Genomic DNA, 16,473 nt, shown 5'->3' on the forward strand with positions numbered 1-16,473 from the left:
AGCTCTGATGTCGAGTACCTCAGCGTGGAGGAGACGGGCCGGAGTATGGACTGCAGAACAAACCCAGCGAGAAGAGCCCGGAAGAGCAGCACCTTAGCAGTAGTCATGATGTAATACCGCCTATCCGAAGACAGCGCAACGGTTGGCAGCTGATGCTGACAGCTGGTGCTAACAGCTGGTGCTAACAGCTGATGCTAACAGCTGATGCTAACAGCTGACAGTAAATGTGTCCAATGCACATTGCCAAACAGGTCAGGCAGGGAAGCACTTCACCTGACAGACAGTAGGTTCAGAGAATAAAAACAAACAAACTTTTGTAACTATACTAAGCAGTAAGTATAAACTGTATACAGAGGGGAGCAGCGGCAGCCAAACGCGCCAGCGTCCACTCCTCCTCCTGATGAAAAATGATTTAATGATTAAATGATCCCATTACTATGAGTTCAAACAGAATATTACAGTAGTTAGCTAATGAATGTAATGAAACGTTACTGTTAAAAAAAAGAAATAGAAATAAACATTTTAGTTGACAATGTCAAATGTGTTTCTTAAAATACAATAAGATAAGATATTTGATGTCGTAAGCCACCACCTCTGTTCAAAGATGGTCACTCACAGTGGACATTAATGGCCTCTGTCTGCCATCACACCAACTGTCTTCCATTTATAATCCAGTTTTGAGATCCCTTCCCAGACGCCTTAATGCCCACTCACATCCTTGGCCATTTGACCTCAGGAAATCACATGATAGCGTGGTGCTTGGTTTCCCAATGAGCTCACCCAAAACCTTGGCTGATTGTGACCTACAACTATTTTCACACCTTGGCTCATGTGATTAGGTACAGGATCACCAGGGGGTCCTTTTGTCCCTCTTTGGGGGGATACTACCACAGGGTTTAAATCTGGGACTCTCCACTATTTGACCCTAGAACTGAAGAAGCTTCTCGGATGAGAGATGAAACGTCTTCAAGCAATTTGAAGAAGTCCAGACCATTTTCTTTCCAAGCTCTTTAGACTACGATGACCTGGATGACTGAGAACCTTCACAGACCCACTACAAAATGCCTTGTGTAGATGAATGAGTGAAACATACTGATCAGCTGTCTAGTGACTGTGGAAATAAAATAATAACTGCTGAAGAGGTTGTTGATAAACTGATTTATTTTCTGGGCCTATAGTGAGTGAACTGTGCAAACTGCAGAGGTTGTGGCCTAAAACTTGAGGCATTGAAGGCAAATATCTCTGTTTGAATAGCAAGTTCAGGCAAGAATTTCAGTAATAAATGCTGGTGTGATTGATTTTACTATTTTGGTGTGTAATGGGAGAATTTATTAGAGATTTTAATTGTTTTACTTTCAGTTTGGGGCCATGTACGAGTTCCCCCTTTTCCAGTAGAGGGGTAGGTTTACTTATTTTCTATTGATTGTTAAAGTAACATACATAGCTGGTGTGATTTATTTTGAGCTTTTTGTCTATGGTGAGATAGTTAACATTTATTTTGAGATTCTTCTTTACTGTGAGTTGACTGAGACGTATATTTACACATTTCTCTCCTGCTGCATAGGCCACATACGCTGTGGGGCCTACTTCCCCTTTCTTGGGTGAAGCAATCTCTCTGACGGAAATAGTACTGAGGAAACAGATTGAGTGTTTTTTGTGTGTGTGGCTGTTTGCGCGCTGCTGTGGCTGGTTTTGTGAATTTATAAACTGTAGAAAAAAAACATTTTAACAGTTTTGGTGGGTGCTTCACATACCGGGTGAAAAGAGGAAGTGATTGCTGGAGCAGCTACACTGCTTCTGACAGCAAACGGGGAAGTGTCGTCGAGCAACTTTGCGGGTGGAGTCAACAGCAGCCATTTTGTGAAGGAAAACAAAATGGCAGACAGCTCAAGTGCGACACCAGTGGACAGAACGCATATAAGCCACTAAATGATCAAGTGGAACAATTAGAGAAGGCCATCAATATGGCTTGCCCTGGAACAACAAAAGCAGCAGGGAAGGAGTGTCGAGCGATGAAAGAATATGTGGAAAGATTGTGTGAGGCTCAACAAAAAACTTTGGAAGACAGAGAACCCTTGCACGAAGGTGAAAAGTCTGAAAAGAAACTCAAACAACTACATGAAGAAACACTGGGCCGTTCAGTGAACAGAAAAACCAAAGCAGAAATGAAAACATTGAGAGAAAACCATGGGAAGTGTTGCAGATTTAGGATCATGTGCCAGGGGATAGCTTCCTGGATGAAAGAGGACCTGGAGAAAACTGAGCCTAACAATGAAAAGGAGGTGAAAGGAGACGCAGTGAACATGCTGAAGTCTCTGCAACAGGAAAACAAGAAGCTAGCAGGACAGATACAAACTCTGTCTGCAAAAAAGGAGGAACTGGAGCTTGCCCGTGCGCAGCTAGCAGTACCTTTGATCTTAGTCCCCACCTCGACAGAGGTGAGGAGAGACACTGCCAGACAATACGCTCAGGCCGATAAATACGCTCTTGCAGGCATCCTAGAAAGAGTAATCAAAGTAGAGGAGAAAGTATTAAAGGCTGTTTTGGAAGAAGAGGACGAGATATCAGAAGAAGACGAGCCAGATAGTGTGGATGGTGGTGACAACTGACCTGACACCAACATGGCAGGAAGGAAATTGCGCTCACAGAAAATTGTGCCTCGCATGGACAAAACAAAACAAAAGCTGGTCAACAGGGACAAGACAAAATCTGGGCTATAAAAACGGCAGTCGATGTTCAAAGACGACAGAGGATGTGACCTGATGAAGATTGAAGAAAAGGGCGTGCACTTCAAGAACAGCTCAGATTATTCAGAACTTGAGATGCCCTTAATGATTGGCATAAAGCAAGAACCAGTTTATCGAGCATACAAGATTAGGGATTTGGAGGCGCTGGTTAAACAGCTTCCACCTATAACAGAGGGAGAAGCAGCTTGGTTAAGGAAGTTAAGGACCTTAACTGAAGGGGAAGAATTAGCCAATGGTGACTTCCACGGAATTGGTGGAAGATGTATGTTAGGGGGAGGATTAGCAGACGTGGAGACAATTGCTAAAACCATAGCCTACCCAAATGACCTTCCATATAACAGAGTAGAAGACAAGCTAGCTGATGCAGTCCGTGAAAAATATGTGACACCAAATTTGGGGTCGGTTGCAGTGGCAGACTCTACTCAGTGGGAGAGACACATGGTGCACAGACTGCAGCTGGAGCAGGACGTCGCGAACAAACAGAAAAAAGAGATAGAAGATCCTGATGACTGCTGGCCCGTGAATGCACCAAGGCAGAGAAGATTGGAAGGGGATTGGGGAACGGCTTATTCGCAGAGAGGGCGTGGTGGATACGGAAGGGGAGGACCGATGGCTCGTGGTTCGGGGAATCCCAGAAAACCATCTTGGAATACCTGTTTGAGATGCGGAGGTGAAGGACATTGGGCTCGGGAATGTCCTGAACCAGCCCAAAGCCCGGAACAGCAAGACTACCGACCCCAGGCACGTGGAGCTCCCAGAGGCAGAGCTGTCTACAGAGGAGGATGATAGGTTTGTAGTTTGAACCTATTCGCTGGAACGTTCAGGACAATTTACTACACAGCAAAATCAAGACACAAGTAGGCAAAGTTCTTTGTGTTACTCATGCATGAGGGAGACCTGCCTGGAGCCAAGTGTCGTTCCACCCACTTGACCTCCGTCAGACTCTCAGCCAGGTTCCCCATAGCACTCCTTTTATTGTGATTACATGAATATGCATAGGGTCATTAACATATAACATCTTACATAGTTATACATGTGAACAAAGAATACTGTGTAAGTGTGTGTGCGTGTGTGTGTGTGTGTGGGGGTGGGGGGGGTGGGGGTGGGGGGGTAAGAGTGTGACCCCATAAAGGGTTAGGGTTGCTTGTCTGGAAGTCCATCAGTTCATCTAAACAAAAGGCACTTAGACTAAAACTGACATAGATATGTTTATCCTGCCATAAAACAATAAAACAAGTTACGACCTCTCCCATGCTCCCAGGATGTGGGTGTGAATGCCAGAGCACTCTGGAATGCACAGAAAGGCTTTGCAAACTCCTAAGGATCACACTACATCCTATCACTACATAATCGATTATACACCTCTAAGCATATATGGTTAAATAATTCCTAATACAAATGACAATAATAAAATCTAAACCCATCAGAGGACATCAAGCTCCTAACCAACGCGCAGCGCCAATCCCCAAGTATCAAGTGGCTGATTGGGGCTGGGAGGAGCAGTACGGATGGAACCGACAGAGACCAGGCAACATGGGGATGGCAGATCCCATGTTGTCAATGACTGTAGAAGGTGCTGAATTGACCTTCCTGGTGGACACTGGGGCAACTTACTCGACACTGAGAACGACAACAAACAGTGCAAAACTCTCCAAACACACGGTGAGTGTGGTAGGTTTCTCTGGGGTTCCAATGACTCTGCCACTCACAGACCCAGCTCTGACCAAGCTGGGCAAACAGACTTTGAAGCACAGATATGTGGTCTTTCGAAAAGTGCCTGTGAATCGGATGGGCAGAGACCTGCTCGTCAAATTGGGAGCCACTATAATGTGCTCTGCAGATGGACTAACTGTTACTCTGCCAGGAGGAACACATCTCCTGTGCCTGGGGACCAATGTTCCCTCTAAGCTGCGCACATGCGCAATTGCGCACTGCTGGCATGGTCTCTGCGCACAGAAAATCTGTGTTGCGCACAAAAAAATCAAACCTGAATTGAAATTAAAATAAATACTTCAACAGTTCTGTTTTGCAGTGTTAGACAGTAAGTGACTGGCTGCTCCCATATGGGATTAGAACGATGCCACCTTATCCCATAGTCCAGCCAATAATGCGATTCACATTCGTATATACGCAGCTAATCAACGTGGTTGACAGGCTATGACAGCGTCCTTATGTGCCGACACCGGTGTTTTAGCTAGCATGGCTGATGGCTGATGAGGAGTGAAGCAAAGTTAATGACAATGTGTACAACCATTGGAGATGTGAGCAGGAGAGATGGAACAATTGATGGAAAAAGTGTGGACTTTATACCAGTTTTGATTTCGTGTTGATAGGCCACGTAAAACCAGAGTTATGATAAAAATATATGCAATGTTTGGTTTTCTTCCTGAATACTATTGTTGTGTATATCGTTTTATAAGGAAAACGCTTGAAAGCACTCTCCACCTGCGAGCAAAAACAAAACCAATAAACCCCACCCTTTCATATTCGTCTATGTCAACCAATCAAAAAATGATATGGCAACGTGGCATCTAGTTGTTAAGAAACGGGGGGAAGTTTAAGGAGTGACGGCGGTGTTTTGAGATGTGAGAGATTTGAGACGTTTAGCGCAAATCTTGTGAAGTGAGTGTGTAGTGTAGTCAATAGTTTTGTTGTGTGTGTCAGAACAATGAGGTGACTGCTGAATGTTACAGGTGTTACAGGAGTGATACATCTCCTGTTGTCAGGCCTGCAGGTATCAGGCTGTTGTTCTCCTTTATCTCATAGTGGACAGAAATTATTTTTTGGAGTGGCACAAATAATTTGTGTGACATCAAATTTAATGCAGAACATGTGATTGTTTTGTAAATAGTTTGAAATGTTTGTTTAAAAGTGCACTGGCTGCATTTAAAAAAACAACTTTGCAGCTACCAGAACTCATACTCATAATACAAGTCAGAGCTTATATATATATATATATATATATATATATATATATATATATGTATATTAGGGTTGCAACGATACACAAAATTCACGGTTCGATATTTTTTCGATACAGAAACAATGTTCATGCCTTTATAATTTGTCATTTATTAAAATTATAAATATATATATTTTAACTCAAAAGTACAGTTTTTAAATTTATGTTGCTGAAACAAAAAACTAATAAAAAAAATAAATATATCTCAGGTCTCGCAAAATTTGAAAGTCCCTGGTAGCCCTTCGGGCAGGGACTCTTCAGTTTTTGGTAGCCCAAAAATAAACTTAAGTAGCCCGAATACAAAAGAGAGCAATTTTTTGATCGAAGTTTTGTTTCCTGTATTGTTTCCTTTACAATATTATACATTAAAGTATAATATTGTAAAGGAAACAAAACATTAATCAAAAAATTGTTGAAAAACAAATTACAACATTGTATAAAAATCACAGTCATCAAGTCAAATACTTGGTTCTAATTGAACAGAAATTTCTATGAACTTGTAAGAACTGTGTCAGATCCTGAATTTGAAATTTCCACTGAATTCACGGGTAAGAGGCAAGTGGAACCAAGATCTAGGCCATTTGCTTTTTGAAGTTTGCAAAGACTGCTAAATTGTGCCAGTGGTAGTTCACTCTTTGCAACATAGTACGCTATTCTAAACAGATTTTTCAGGTTTATTTTTAGTATGTTATTTGCAGTCGGTGTTTGTTCTGGGAAAGATATTGCAGACTGAGCAATAATGCATTTCTTGCATTTCTCATGGGTTCTAATGGGGGCTTTTCTTAAAATGACTGGTCCCAGTAACAAAGGCGCTTGTCGACTCAGAAATCGAGGGAAAACCAACAACACACCCAGCAGAACATTATGTTATTTACACGGGTGCACATAAGTGGTCCGCATGTGCGCATTCGCTGTCAAAATAAAAGACACGCACCAGATAAGAAGTTGCAACGCGCGTTTGTATCCATATAAAAGGCACTGGTTTTGTCCACTAGAGCGGGATTTTCACGGCACATTCTGCACCACCACTGCCAGCTCACCTCCTGCAACCACTTTTCCGAGAATACGTGCTTCTTTTGTGGTTCGGACTCCATCTGACATTTCTTTGGAGGTGGAGGAAAACAAGTAATTGCTTAAAGGAGCTTCTTCGACATTTTTAAGAGTTCTAAACGAATGTCTGTCCTCCTCCAGAAAATCTCATGTACGCAAACACGCGTTGCAACTTCTTATCTTGTTCGCGTTTTTTATTTTGACAGCGAATGCGCACCTGCGGACCACTTATGTGCACCCCTGGTTATTATTTAGCTTGTCATATTGCAGCCACCGAAATTCTTTTGTCCGTGAAACCATAAAGCTGCACTTTCTTTTTGCCTCATAGTCTGATTTGTCATAACTTTTCCGTTTTGTGGTGAGCTTTTCTTTGGCTGTCACTTCTTCACCCTGACCTGTGTAATTTGGCTCAGCAGAACTAAAATATATATCCTGCTGCTTTTACACAGGCACTCACATAATGCTCAGCGATCCTCTGCGCGATCAACCTCTCACATGTTTAAGCTTGCTGCGGGAGATTTCACTTGTCATGTTTGAATAGTAAGCTAACGATTGATAAGACGATGTCAGAGGAATTGGTGCGCAAATTATCGTCACTCACCAATCAGTACTGTCGCTCTCTAAACACAGTTCATGCGATTGCAAAGTGAAAGCAAAAAACAAGCGCAAATTGAAACGCGATTTCAATATGTCACATATTGACAGTGGCGCACCGATGCCAATGACATAATTACCCAGCTACATTTCCGAAAGAATGCAAAAGAATTGACATATATTTTTCCTTCCTACAATAGCCCGACGGGAAGGGCAGAGATAGATTTTGGTAGCCTGACTGGAAAAATCGCTAGCCCTGGGACGTCGGGCTAGCGATTTTGCGAGCCCTGTATCTTCCTGATTGAGGAATCACTCATCTTTGGAAAAGAGAGTTTATTACAGAGAAATGGCTCTTTCCAAAATAAAAGCTATACTATACGCTTCTTCTGGGCTATATTCTCAGCAGCATATTAAACATATCAGGTCCCCATAAGGAGAATCATGTGCTAACGGCTGTCTAGATGACTCGGGTAAAGTTTGTAGCATGCGTGCTTGTTGTTTTGGTCTGCTTCCACTTGTCTTTGCACTAGGATGATGTCGGAGTAAATGTGCAGTCATATTCGTTGTGTTCCCACTAGTGCTGCCAGCGTTAATCTCATTGAAATGACGTTAACGCCACAACACGGCAAATCTCCATTAACGAGCTACCGCGGATCGCCCTGTGTGTGGGGCTGGACGGCCAACACGTTAACGAGCTAACTGCGCTAACACACTAGTTCCCACCAATGTAATTGAGCATTGTGTGGCACATCCAACATACTGTTTTACTTTAGCGCTTATCTTCAGGGTTATAAGTCACATGAAAACCAAAATAGTTCCAAACGCCACATCTGAATGAGGGTGGGAGAGGTTCAATTTGCCATGTTGCAAGGAGAGCTTAACTTCTGTCTCGCTAGCTTGCCCTGCGCTCAGTGAATCTGCATTCGACTACTCCACCTAGGCTGCACTGTCGAGCGCAGATCCACTGAGCGCTCAACACAGACAGCATGTGCGTTCACATAATATCCATGCAGGGCCAGAAGGTGTGGCCGCGGCAGTCAAATTAACAGATGAACAACTGTCTTGGTGCAACATGGGGTCGGATTCGGCCCCAAACATTACATTGGCGAGCAATGAGGGTCATCAGGCGAAGGAAATGGGATCAATGGTCAGGCGGGCGCTCGATAAGGCTTGGTGGCAGTCCACACAAATTCCAAATGTCTGGTACGCACCAACCTGCAAAACGTACCGTATCACCTGTCTGTCTAACGACGCGGTGATTTTAGAACATCAAGAAATCTCCAGAATACATGGCAGATACATGGCAGAGTGAGAACTGATCATACTGATGCAGTTGCTGAGCTCTCAAAGCTGCCTGACACTTTGTAGTCTAGAGGACCCATGGACGTTGGTCTGGCTATCTGTTCGCCTGTGCTGTTCCAGCTCCAGTCAGAAACACCAATTTATAGACCAAAGTACAGACACAAACCTTACAGAAACCATTGAAGGGCTGCTAAAAATAGGAGTACTTGAGCCCTGACAATCATTTTGGAACACACCAATTTTGCCGGTGGAAAGACATGGGACAGGGAAGTACCGGATGGCACATGACCTAAGGGCCATTAACGCCATGCTATGTACTGACACTGTGCCCGTACCTAACCCGCACACGGCTCTAACAGCCATTACATTGGACCAAAAGTGGTTGACATGCATTCACTTTGCTAATGCATTCTTTTGTCTCCCCAGGCGTTTTCAATCAGGTGCTCAAGGAGGCCCTGTCACCTTGTCAGTTGCCTGAGGGGTGTACACTGATACAGTATGTTGATGACCTAGTCATTGCAGCCCCGTCGGCAGCGGCCAGTACGGAAGCATCGCTTGTAGTGCTGAAAAGACTGGCAGAATGTGGCTTGAAAGTAAGTAAAGAAAAACTGTAGTTGGTCCGACCAGAAGTAACATTTCTGGGCCGTGTAATAGAACACAAATAAGTGGGATTACTGAACACACACAGAGACCAAATTCTGACACACCCTAAGCCAAGAACAGTGAAGGAACCCCTTTCTTTTCTTGGGTTGACGGGTTACAGCAGACAGTTCATTCCGAACTATACACGCAAAATGGCCCAATTGCGGGACCTAATCAAAAATGGGCGTTCGAAACCTTAAGAGTGAACTTCCTTGGACGTCTGCAACAGAAACGCCGTTCATTTCACTAAAATAAGAACTGTCAAGAGCCACTAAACTGGCCACACCTAATTATAACGAACCTATCTACTTAGATGTTTCTGAAACACACGGAATTGTAAACGGTGTGTTGTTTCAGAAAAAAGGGGGTGGGAGTACAGTACTCATGTATGTCAGCATAAGACTGAATTCAGACACAACACGCAGCTGGGGTAGCAAAAATAATCCAGAAAACAGCACACATAGTGAGAGAACATCCACTAAAAGTGCTGACCACACACAGTGTAGTGGCATACATGAACTCACAAGTATTCACTATGACACCACTGACACAACAAGAGGTTGAGTAAAGTTTTAGATGCAAAGGGTAAGAGAGTGAACAGCTTGCTCAATGGAAAACAGCGGGGTTCAGAACGGCAGGAAATGCTCACATTTGCCACAAGAAAGACATGGAGGAACTGGAAAAGGCCCTGGATGACCTGGACGAGGTGAGTATCATAAAATGCAAAGGACACTCTCAAGAAACCACCACGGTGGCAAAGGGAAATCAGAAAGTGGATGAAGCCGCCAAGGAAGCAGCAGGTTACAAAGGACGAAGGCAGATGCTGCAGGTAACTGCTGAAGAGGAATCAAGCACCAATGTGCGGGAGGAAGCCAGACAGGCCCAGGAGGAGCCGTCCCCAGAGGAAAAGGGGGTGTGGCAGCACCGAGGAGCCTAAAAAGAAGGAGGTGTAGAGGATGTTGGGAGTACAACGTAAGCTTGGGACAGTGTATCATCCTCAATCTCAAGGGAAAGTAGAGAGAATGAAACTAAATTTGAAAAACAAATTATCTAAAATCTGTTCACAGATGGGGCTTAAATTGGGTTGCAGCCCTGACAATTGTTTTAATGACTATAAGATGTTCTGTTAATCAATCCACAGGTTTCACACCATACGAGCTGTTGATGGGAAGGCAGGTGGAAATAAAAAGAGGCAGAATAAATCCTCTCACCTGTGCAACGGGCCGACCAGTAGTCCACCTGGAAGGCCAAAGCAAGAAGGGAAGCATCGCAGAAAATCGCCACGCCAGCGGAAAGGAGTGGTAACAAATTGAGAGTTCAAAATATATAAATAATAGTAAATAAAAAGGAGCAACATTTTATGGTAACGCCCAAAATTAACACAACATAATGCAAACACACAAATCAGTGATAGGTAATGACAAAAAAAATTATTAAAATGTTTCTTATAACCACATGTTTATTATAGGCAATAATATTGACCATGGCAGTGTGTTTTATTGTCTATATGTTGCAGAGCACACCGTGTTTAGAGGGGTTTTTTATGGCTGCCATGCTTTCTATTGCTGCTTTTTTAGGAATACTGGTCACCTGAGGTTGTTGTCTCATTCCTTGCACCAGAGGACTGCTAGAGAGGGTCAGAGCAAGGGCAGTGGAACCCGGAACGGTGGTTCCGGTGGCCATGATGCCATTAATGGAGTTAGAGGCGGCCGAATGGACCAAGGAGTGACACAACACGAGGTGTGGTGAGCTTTCTAAAAGCTCTGAAAGCTCAAGAGAGGGAATGTGGAAATAAAATAAATTATTTTACTGCTACAATATAACCGGCATTATTAAGGCAAGGCAAGTTTATTTGTATAGCACAATTCAACAACAAGGTGATTCAAAGTGCTTTACAGAGACATTAGAAACAAAAACAAATAAAAAGCATGATTTAAAATTTATTAAAACAAGCAAACAAATAAACTGACTAATTAACTAACTAACAAACAAACAAACAAACAAAACAGTATATAAAATCAAAACAGATAAAATCAGAACAGTAGATAAAATCAGTAGTTAAAATGTAAGTTTTGAAATTTAAGCTTAAGTGCAGATTTGGTGCTTTATTTAAATGCAGCTGAGAATAAGTGAGTCTTCAACCTGGATTTAAATAAACTGAGTGTTTCAGCTGATCTGAGGCTTTCTGGGAGTTTGTTCCAGATATAAGGAGCAAAAAAGCTAAATGCAGCTTCTCCGTGTCTGGTTCTGACTCTGGGAACTAATAAAAGACCGGATCCAGATGACCTGAGGGATCTGGAAGGTTCATACTGGGTCAGGAGGTCACTGATGTATTTTGGTCCTAAACCATTCAGAGCTTTATAGACCAGCATCAGAACTTTAAAGTCTATTCTCTGACGGACAGGCAGCCAGTGTAAAGACCTCAGAGCTGGACTGATGTGGTCCACTTTTTTGGTCTTAGTGAGGACTCGAGCAGAAGAGTTCTGAATGAGCTGTAGTTGTCTGACTGATTTTTTAGGTAGACCTGTAAAGATGCTGTTACAGCAATCAAGCCTACTAAAGATGAAAGATGATATTAACATTGCATTAATAATATAACCTGCAGCATTGATACTGCATTGAGATGTTTGTCACCATATTAACCTTTTCATTACAGGTGCAGCTATAATCATCGTATATATACATTGCATGATTGTGCTTATAGAGAGTTGATGTTCAGTCCATTTAAGGTTATAAGCTTCGATGAGCGCGATGTCTCAATCGATATATTGTGGGGACTTGGAGCAATAGAAGGATAAATAGCATGCACGCTTACAAACACACATGACAGTATTGATTCCAGGCCAAAGGCCTGAGATACATTTTGCTTCTAACTGCATTTGAGCTTGCCTAGTAACAGGTGACAGACGACAAGTCAAGAAAAGGACAAGCCCTCAGGGACCATCTAGGCTTGCAACTTCTTGCCTTGTATGGAAGGTGTGATAGAAAAAGGAACTTCTTTGTATAATTTTAGGGGTTTAAAATTGACCATTTACTGTAACTGATGAATATTATGTTCATTTGTGACGCATGAAGGGGCGTAACCCTGATGAATGAAACCATTCTGAATTGAGCTGTTCGGAAAAGATCGATGCTGGTGTTGCAGTATACATCTTCCCACGCGTGTACTCAATAAATCATTGTTTGACTGAACTCTTCTGGGCCTCTGTTGGTTTGTTCCATTGCTCAACATTTTCGAACTCAGGACATGACACAACATCCATCCTCTTTATTGCATGAGGGTGTAACCATCTGTCCATGACTAGCCATTTCATTTTCCGACATGATGGGAAAATCACATTAAGAAAGAGAAATCAAACATTTGTATTCATTTTATATTTATACAATAATCATAGCTTCAATCTTTAAAGGATGGAAGAGAAAGAAGTTCACAAGGAATCGGTTAGAACAGTAGTTTAAAACATCAACTGATTGAATCCATGAATCTGAAAATATGTTGAGTGAAAAGAGACAGACATGTACAGACTGAACTATCTGTTCAACAGTCAGAGTGTTTCTCTAACAGGAGGACACCCTTTACACTCCACTCAGCACAGGGACACTGAGGAACCATATGCCATGAATGCAATTCTAAATCCAGGATAAAGAGTTTGAGTGAATGTGGTGTTGAAGGTGTGGAGGTGGATTAGAATGTCAGAGGAGACTCTGTAGAAGGACAGAGTGCCAGCAGGACAGTCCACATACACTGCTACTCTGTTAGAGAGAGAGGAGGAGGAGGAGGAGATGGGTGTTTGTCTATTGTTGTGAAAAACAGAACGAGGACCATCAGCAGAGCAGTACAGACTCCAGGAGTGATCATTCCGTCCAAAGCAACAATCATTACTTCCTCCTTTCCTTCTGATTTTTCTGTCATTCACTGATATATAAACGTTTCCTCTCCACTCAACCTCCCAGTAACAGCGACCAGTCAGACCCTTTCTACACAGCAACTGTTCCCAGTAATCAAATCTGTCTGGATGATCAGGATATGACTGAACCTCCCACACATGTGTCACCTTCCTGTTGTTGTCAGATAGTTGGAGCTTTGTGTGTACTGTGTTTGTGTCGATTGTGAGTTGACAGGAATCTGATGGAGAGAACAAACACAATCCAGCTGCAGTTATTGATCCATCATCTATTCATTGATTGACACTTTGATGATGACTCCTGACATGATGAAGATGGTTGAATGTGTGCTGCTTTGTTTTCATGAATCACATTAAAAACACACTTACACTTCCTCAGACCTGGTCTCAACCATCGGACTCCAGCAGGCTCCACCCTGAAAGGAGGAGGGGGGTCAGACCAGGACAGTCTCTTTCAGCATTACATTGCTCTCATACGCATACTGTTAGACACTGATAAAGGAACTGTCCAACATTTTCAAAAATACACTTCATTCCATATGTGGATCAAACTGATGATGATTTGGACTGATCCTGGATCTGTCAGTACACCACTGTATTGAATGAAATATGACTGGAGAGGCTCACCACAACTTCTCCAGGAATGACATTTTAGACATTCTCTAGTTTCATTGAGTTACTTTATTTCCACACAGAACAGACAGTATGTCATCAGCACAGAGAAATCACATTAACGTGGGCATTAAAAGATGTTAGTGGATTATCCACCAATAAATTAGTCGATTTTGAACAGATAACAGATTAGGCCTGGGTATGTGATATTGTTAGGAAACACAGAATATTGACCGGGAACAACTCATTCATTTACATCATTTAGGTTGGCTACTGAAAACCACACCTCATCTCCTAATTTATTTACCTGGCTAACTCTGCACAGGTGTGTCTGAAATGGTCATCTCTAATAAACCACATTCTCCACTTTTAAGGTCTGTAGTCTACATCCTATATCCAAAAAAACAAACAAAAAACAACTGCCCCCACTATTTCTTTTTTCACCTGAGCTTTCCTTATCTCTGATTCTAAGCAGACTCCTGGATCAATAGTCTATTGTAGAAGAGCAGGAGAGCATTTAGTCCTTCATGTAGAGGGTGGTAGTGACCTCTTCCCATTCTTGCTTCCTGGTAAACTTCCCAGCTATAAATTCCTGCTGTTCTTTGATCTTGATGTGAAATACAGCACAGACAGTTTCCCTGTTCATCACTCAGACAGACTAATTCCTTTTTATATATTAGCTCCTCTATCACCTCATCTATTGTTTCTCTTACCGGGAGCGTACTGTGAGTTCTGAAGTCTCCCCTAAGGATTTTATTTCTTGATCTTCAGGCCTTTTACGTTTACAGTGAACTTGTTGGGTTTTTTTTACAAGGATTATAAAAGTTTATTACAGTGAGATTCTCAAGTAACCACTAAAGGCTGTCGGTCAGTACCCCTACCGCCAATCCTTTACAAATCTTAAGTCTGTAATCTTTATTCCAAATCCGAATGAGAACAACCAACAGCATCAATACCATACAGTAATAATTCAAAAAGTGACCGATGCTAAAACATACACACTGTCCAATCAGCTTGTCTCTCACCATCTATACCTGTCCTTTGCTCCCACCTGTCTCTTGGTTGCAGGTAGCTCCGAGTGTATATACTGTCCACTTTTCCTGTGCCTGCTTTGGATTTCTGTTATATGGACTTTTGTTTCCTCCTTTTGCAATTTCGCATTTGAACCAATAAATGCTCCTTTTTGGCACTTGACACTGGGTCGTCATATAAATAAATTTTTTACTGCATTGTATTCAGTTCTGTTATTTAATGGTGTGTTTTTGCTTGTGAAAGCACATTGTGACTCCTAATCTATGAATAGCACAAGAAATACATGAATCAATTTCTGCAGGATTGTTTCCTATTACATGAACAGAGAACATCTCCCTGTAGTTGCTTCGACCACAACTCTGATTAATAATGGATTGGATTTATATAGCGCTTTTCAAGGCACCCAAAGCGCTTTACAATGCCACTATTCATTCGCTCTCACATTCACACAGGCAAGCTACAGTTGCAGCTACAGCTGCCCCCCTGGGGCAGACTGACAGAAAGCCTGTGGATCGAACCGGCGACCTTCCGGTTACAGATGTGCTTCCTAACTGCCTGAGCCATGGTTGCCCCATTAAAAGATAATGATTTTATTATTTTGGTAAGGATAGGCTAACAGTTTACCTAATTTTAGTGTTTTGTGTAAATCTAGGATAAATGTGTCCTCATCATCTCTATACAAAAATTACTCTAATCTGTACTATTAAATATATTGGGATATCTGTCTGCTCGGCTGGCCCAACTGAGCTACATTGGTTTGTGTTTGCATCTCTCTCTTTCTCCCTCTCTCGACACTTTGCCTGGGAGGAGCTTTCAGCAAGTCCCTGCATTGTCTGCACACCTGTTCTCAATTAGTCGGCTGAGGATTCTCTGATACTTAAAGCTGGGAAGCAGAACAGGTCTTCACTGAATCAATAGGTGAGACAGGTCAGCATCACTTCTTGTCTTAGGAGTTAGTTTCCAGTTTGAGAGTTTTGCATTAGTGATTAATCCTTTCTGTGAAATGTTTCCTCAGACCAACTGCCTTTCCTGTTTGGAGTACAACTGTGACAGCGCGTAGGAGAGTGTGAAAGGATTTCTCCTTCCTCAATTGGCCTTTTGTAACCTGGATCCGTGGTTTCCCCCTTCACTTGTATATATTTTGCACCTTGTGACCTGTAAATAACCCACTTTATTGGATTTAATCCCATCTGCGCCTGAGTCCTCCCTAACTCGTCACAGTATCGGGCTCTTCCTTGCCTATCAGACATTCTCTCCATACCTGAGAGTATCCAGTCTCCAGCGTGGATCTTTCAGTCCAGCCGACAGCAGCTTCATTCCTGAGTCTCCTGGATGATTGTAGCTGAGGTCCAGCTCTCTCAGATGCGAGGGGTTGGATCTCAGAGCTGAGACCAGACAAGTACAACCTACCTCCGTGATCAGACAGCCTGACAGTCTGCAGACACACAAAACAACAATCCGTCTATTATCCATCTCTATGGCAGCATAACTAAGGGATGGTTCAGGGTCACCTGATCCAGCTCTAACTATAAGTTTTATCAAAAAGGAAAGTTTGAAGCTGATCTTCTAAGTAGAGAGGGTGTCTGTCCCCTGAACTCAAACTGTGAGCTGCTTCCACACCCTATCT

At 42.6% G+C, this 16,473-nt stretch overlaps 2 protein-coding genes across 2 annotated transcripts in view; one reads left to right on the forward strand and one right to left on the reverse strand.

The window, feature by feature from the left end:
- LOC148094577 (uncharacterized) overlaps positions 1–10,610 on the forward strand; it is a 45,936-nt gene extending 35,326 nt beyond the window's left edge. Inside the window, exon 3 of the mRNA XM_087837542.1 lies at positions 10,488–10,610. Within this exon, the coding sequence (XP_087693668.1) occupies positions 10,488–10,610 (123 nt within the window). The remainder of the gene's footprint in view (positions 1–10,487) is intronic.
- Positions 10,611–11,138: 528 nt separating this feature from the next.
- LOC118456069 (uncharacterized) overlaps positions 11,139–16,473 on the reverse strand; it is a 71,766-nt gene continuing 66,431 nt past the window's right edge. The window contains exons 14-16 of the mRNA XM_087837552.1: positions 16,108–16,281; positions 13,572–13,618; positions 11,139–13,423 (exon numbers count right to left, since the gene is read on the reverse strand). Of these exons, the coding sequence (XP_087693678.1) occupies positions 12,885–13,423; positions 13,572–13,618; positions 16,108–16,281 (760 nt within the window). The 3' untranslated portion in view covers positions 11,139–12,884. The remainder of the gene's footprint in view (positions 13,424–13,571; positions 13,619–16,107; positions 16,282–16,473) is intronic.

This window comes from Neolamprologus brichardi, unplaced genomic scaffold (assembly GCF_056152115.1).
Source record: "Neolamprologus brichardi isolate AB-2024 unplaced genomic scaffold, ASM5615211v1 NODE_ptg000036l+_length_2141236_cov_1, whole genome shotgun sequence".
NCBI lineage: Eukaryota > Metazoa > Chordata > Actinopteri > Cichliformes > Cichlidae > Neolamprologus > Neolamprologus brichardi.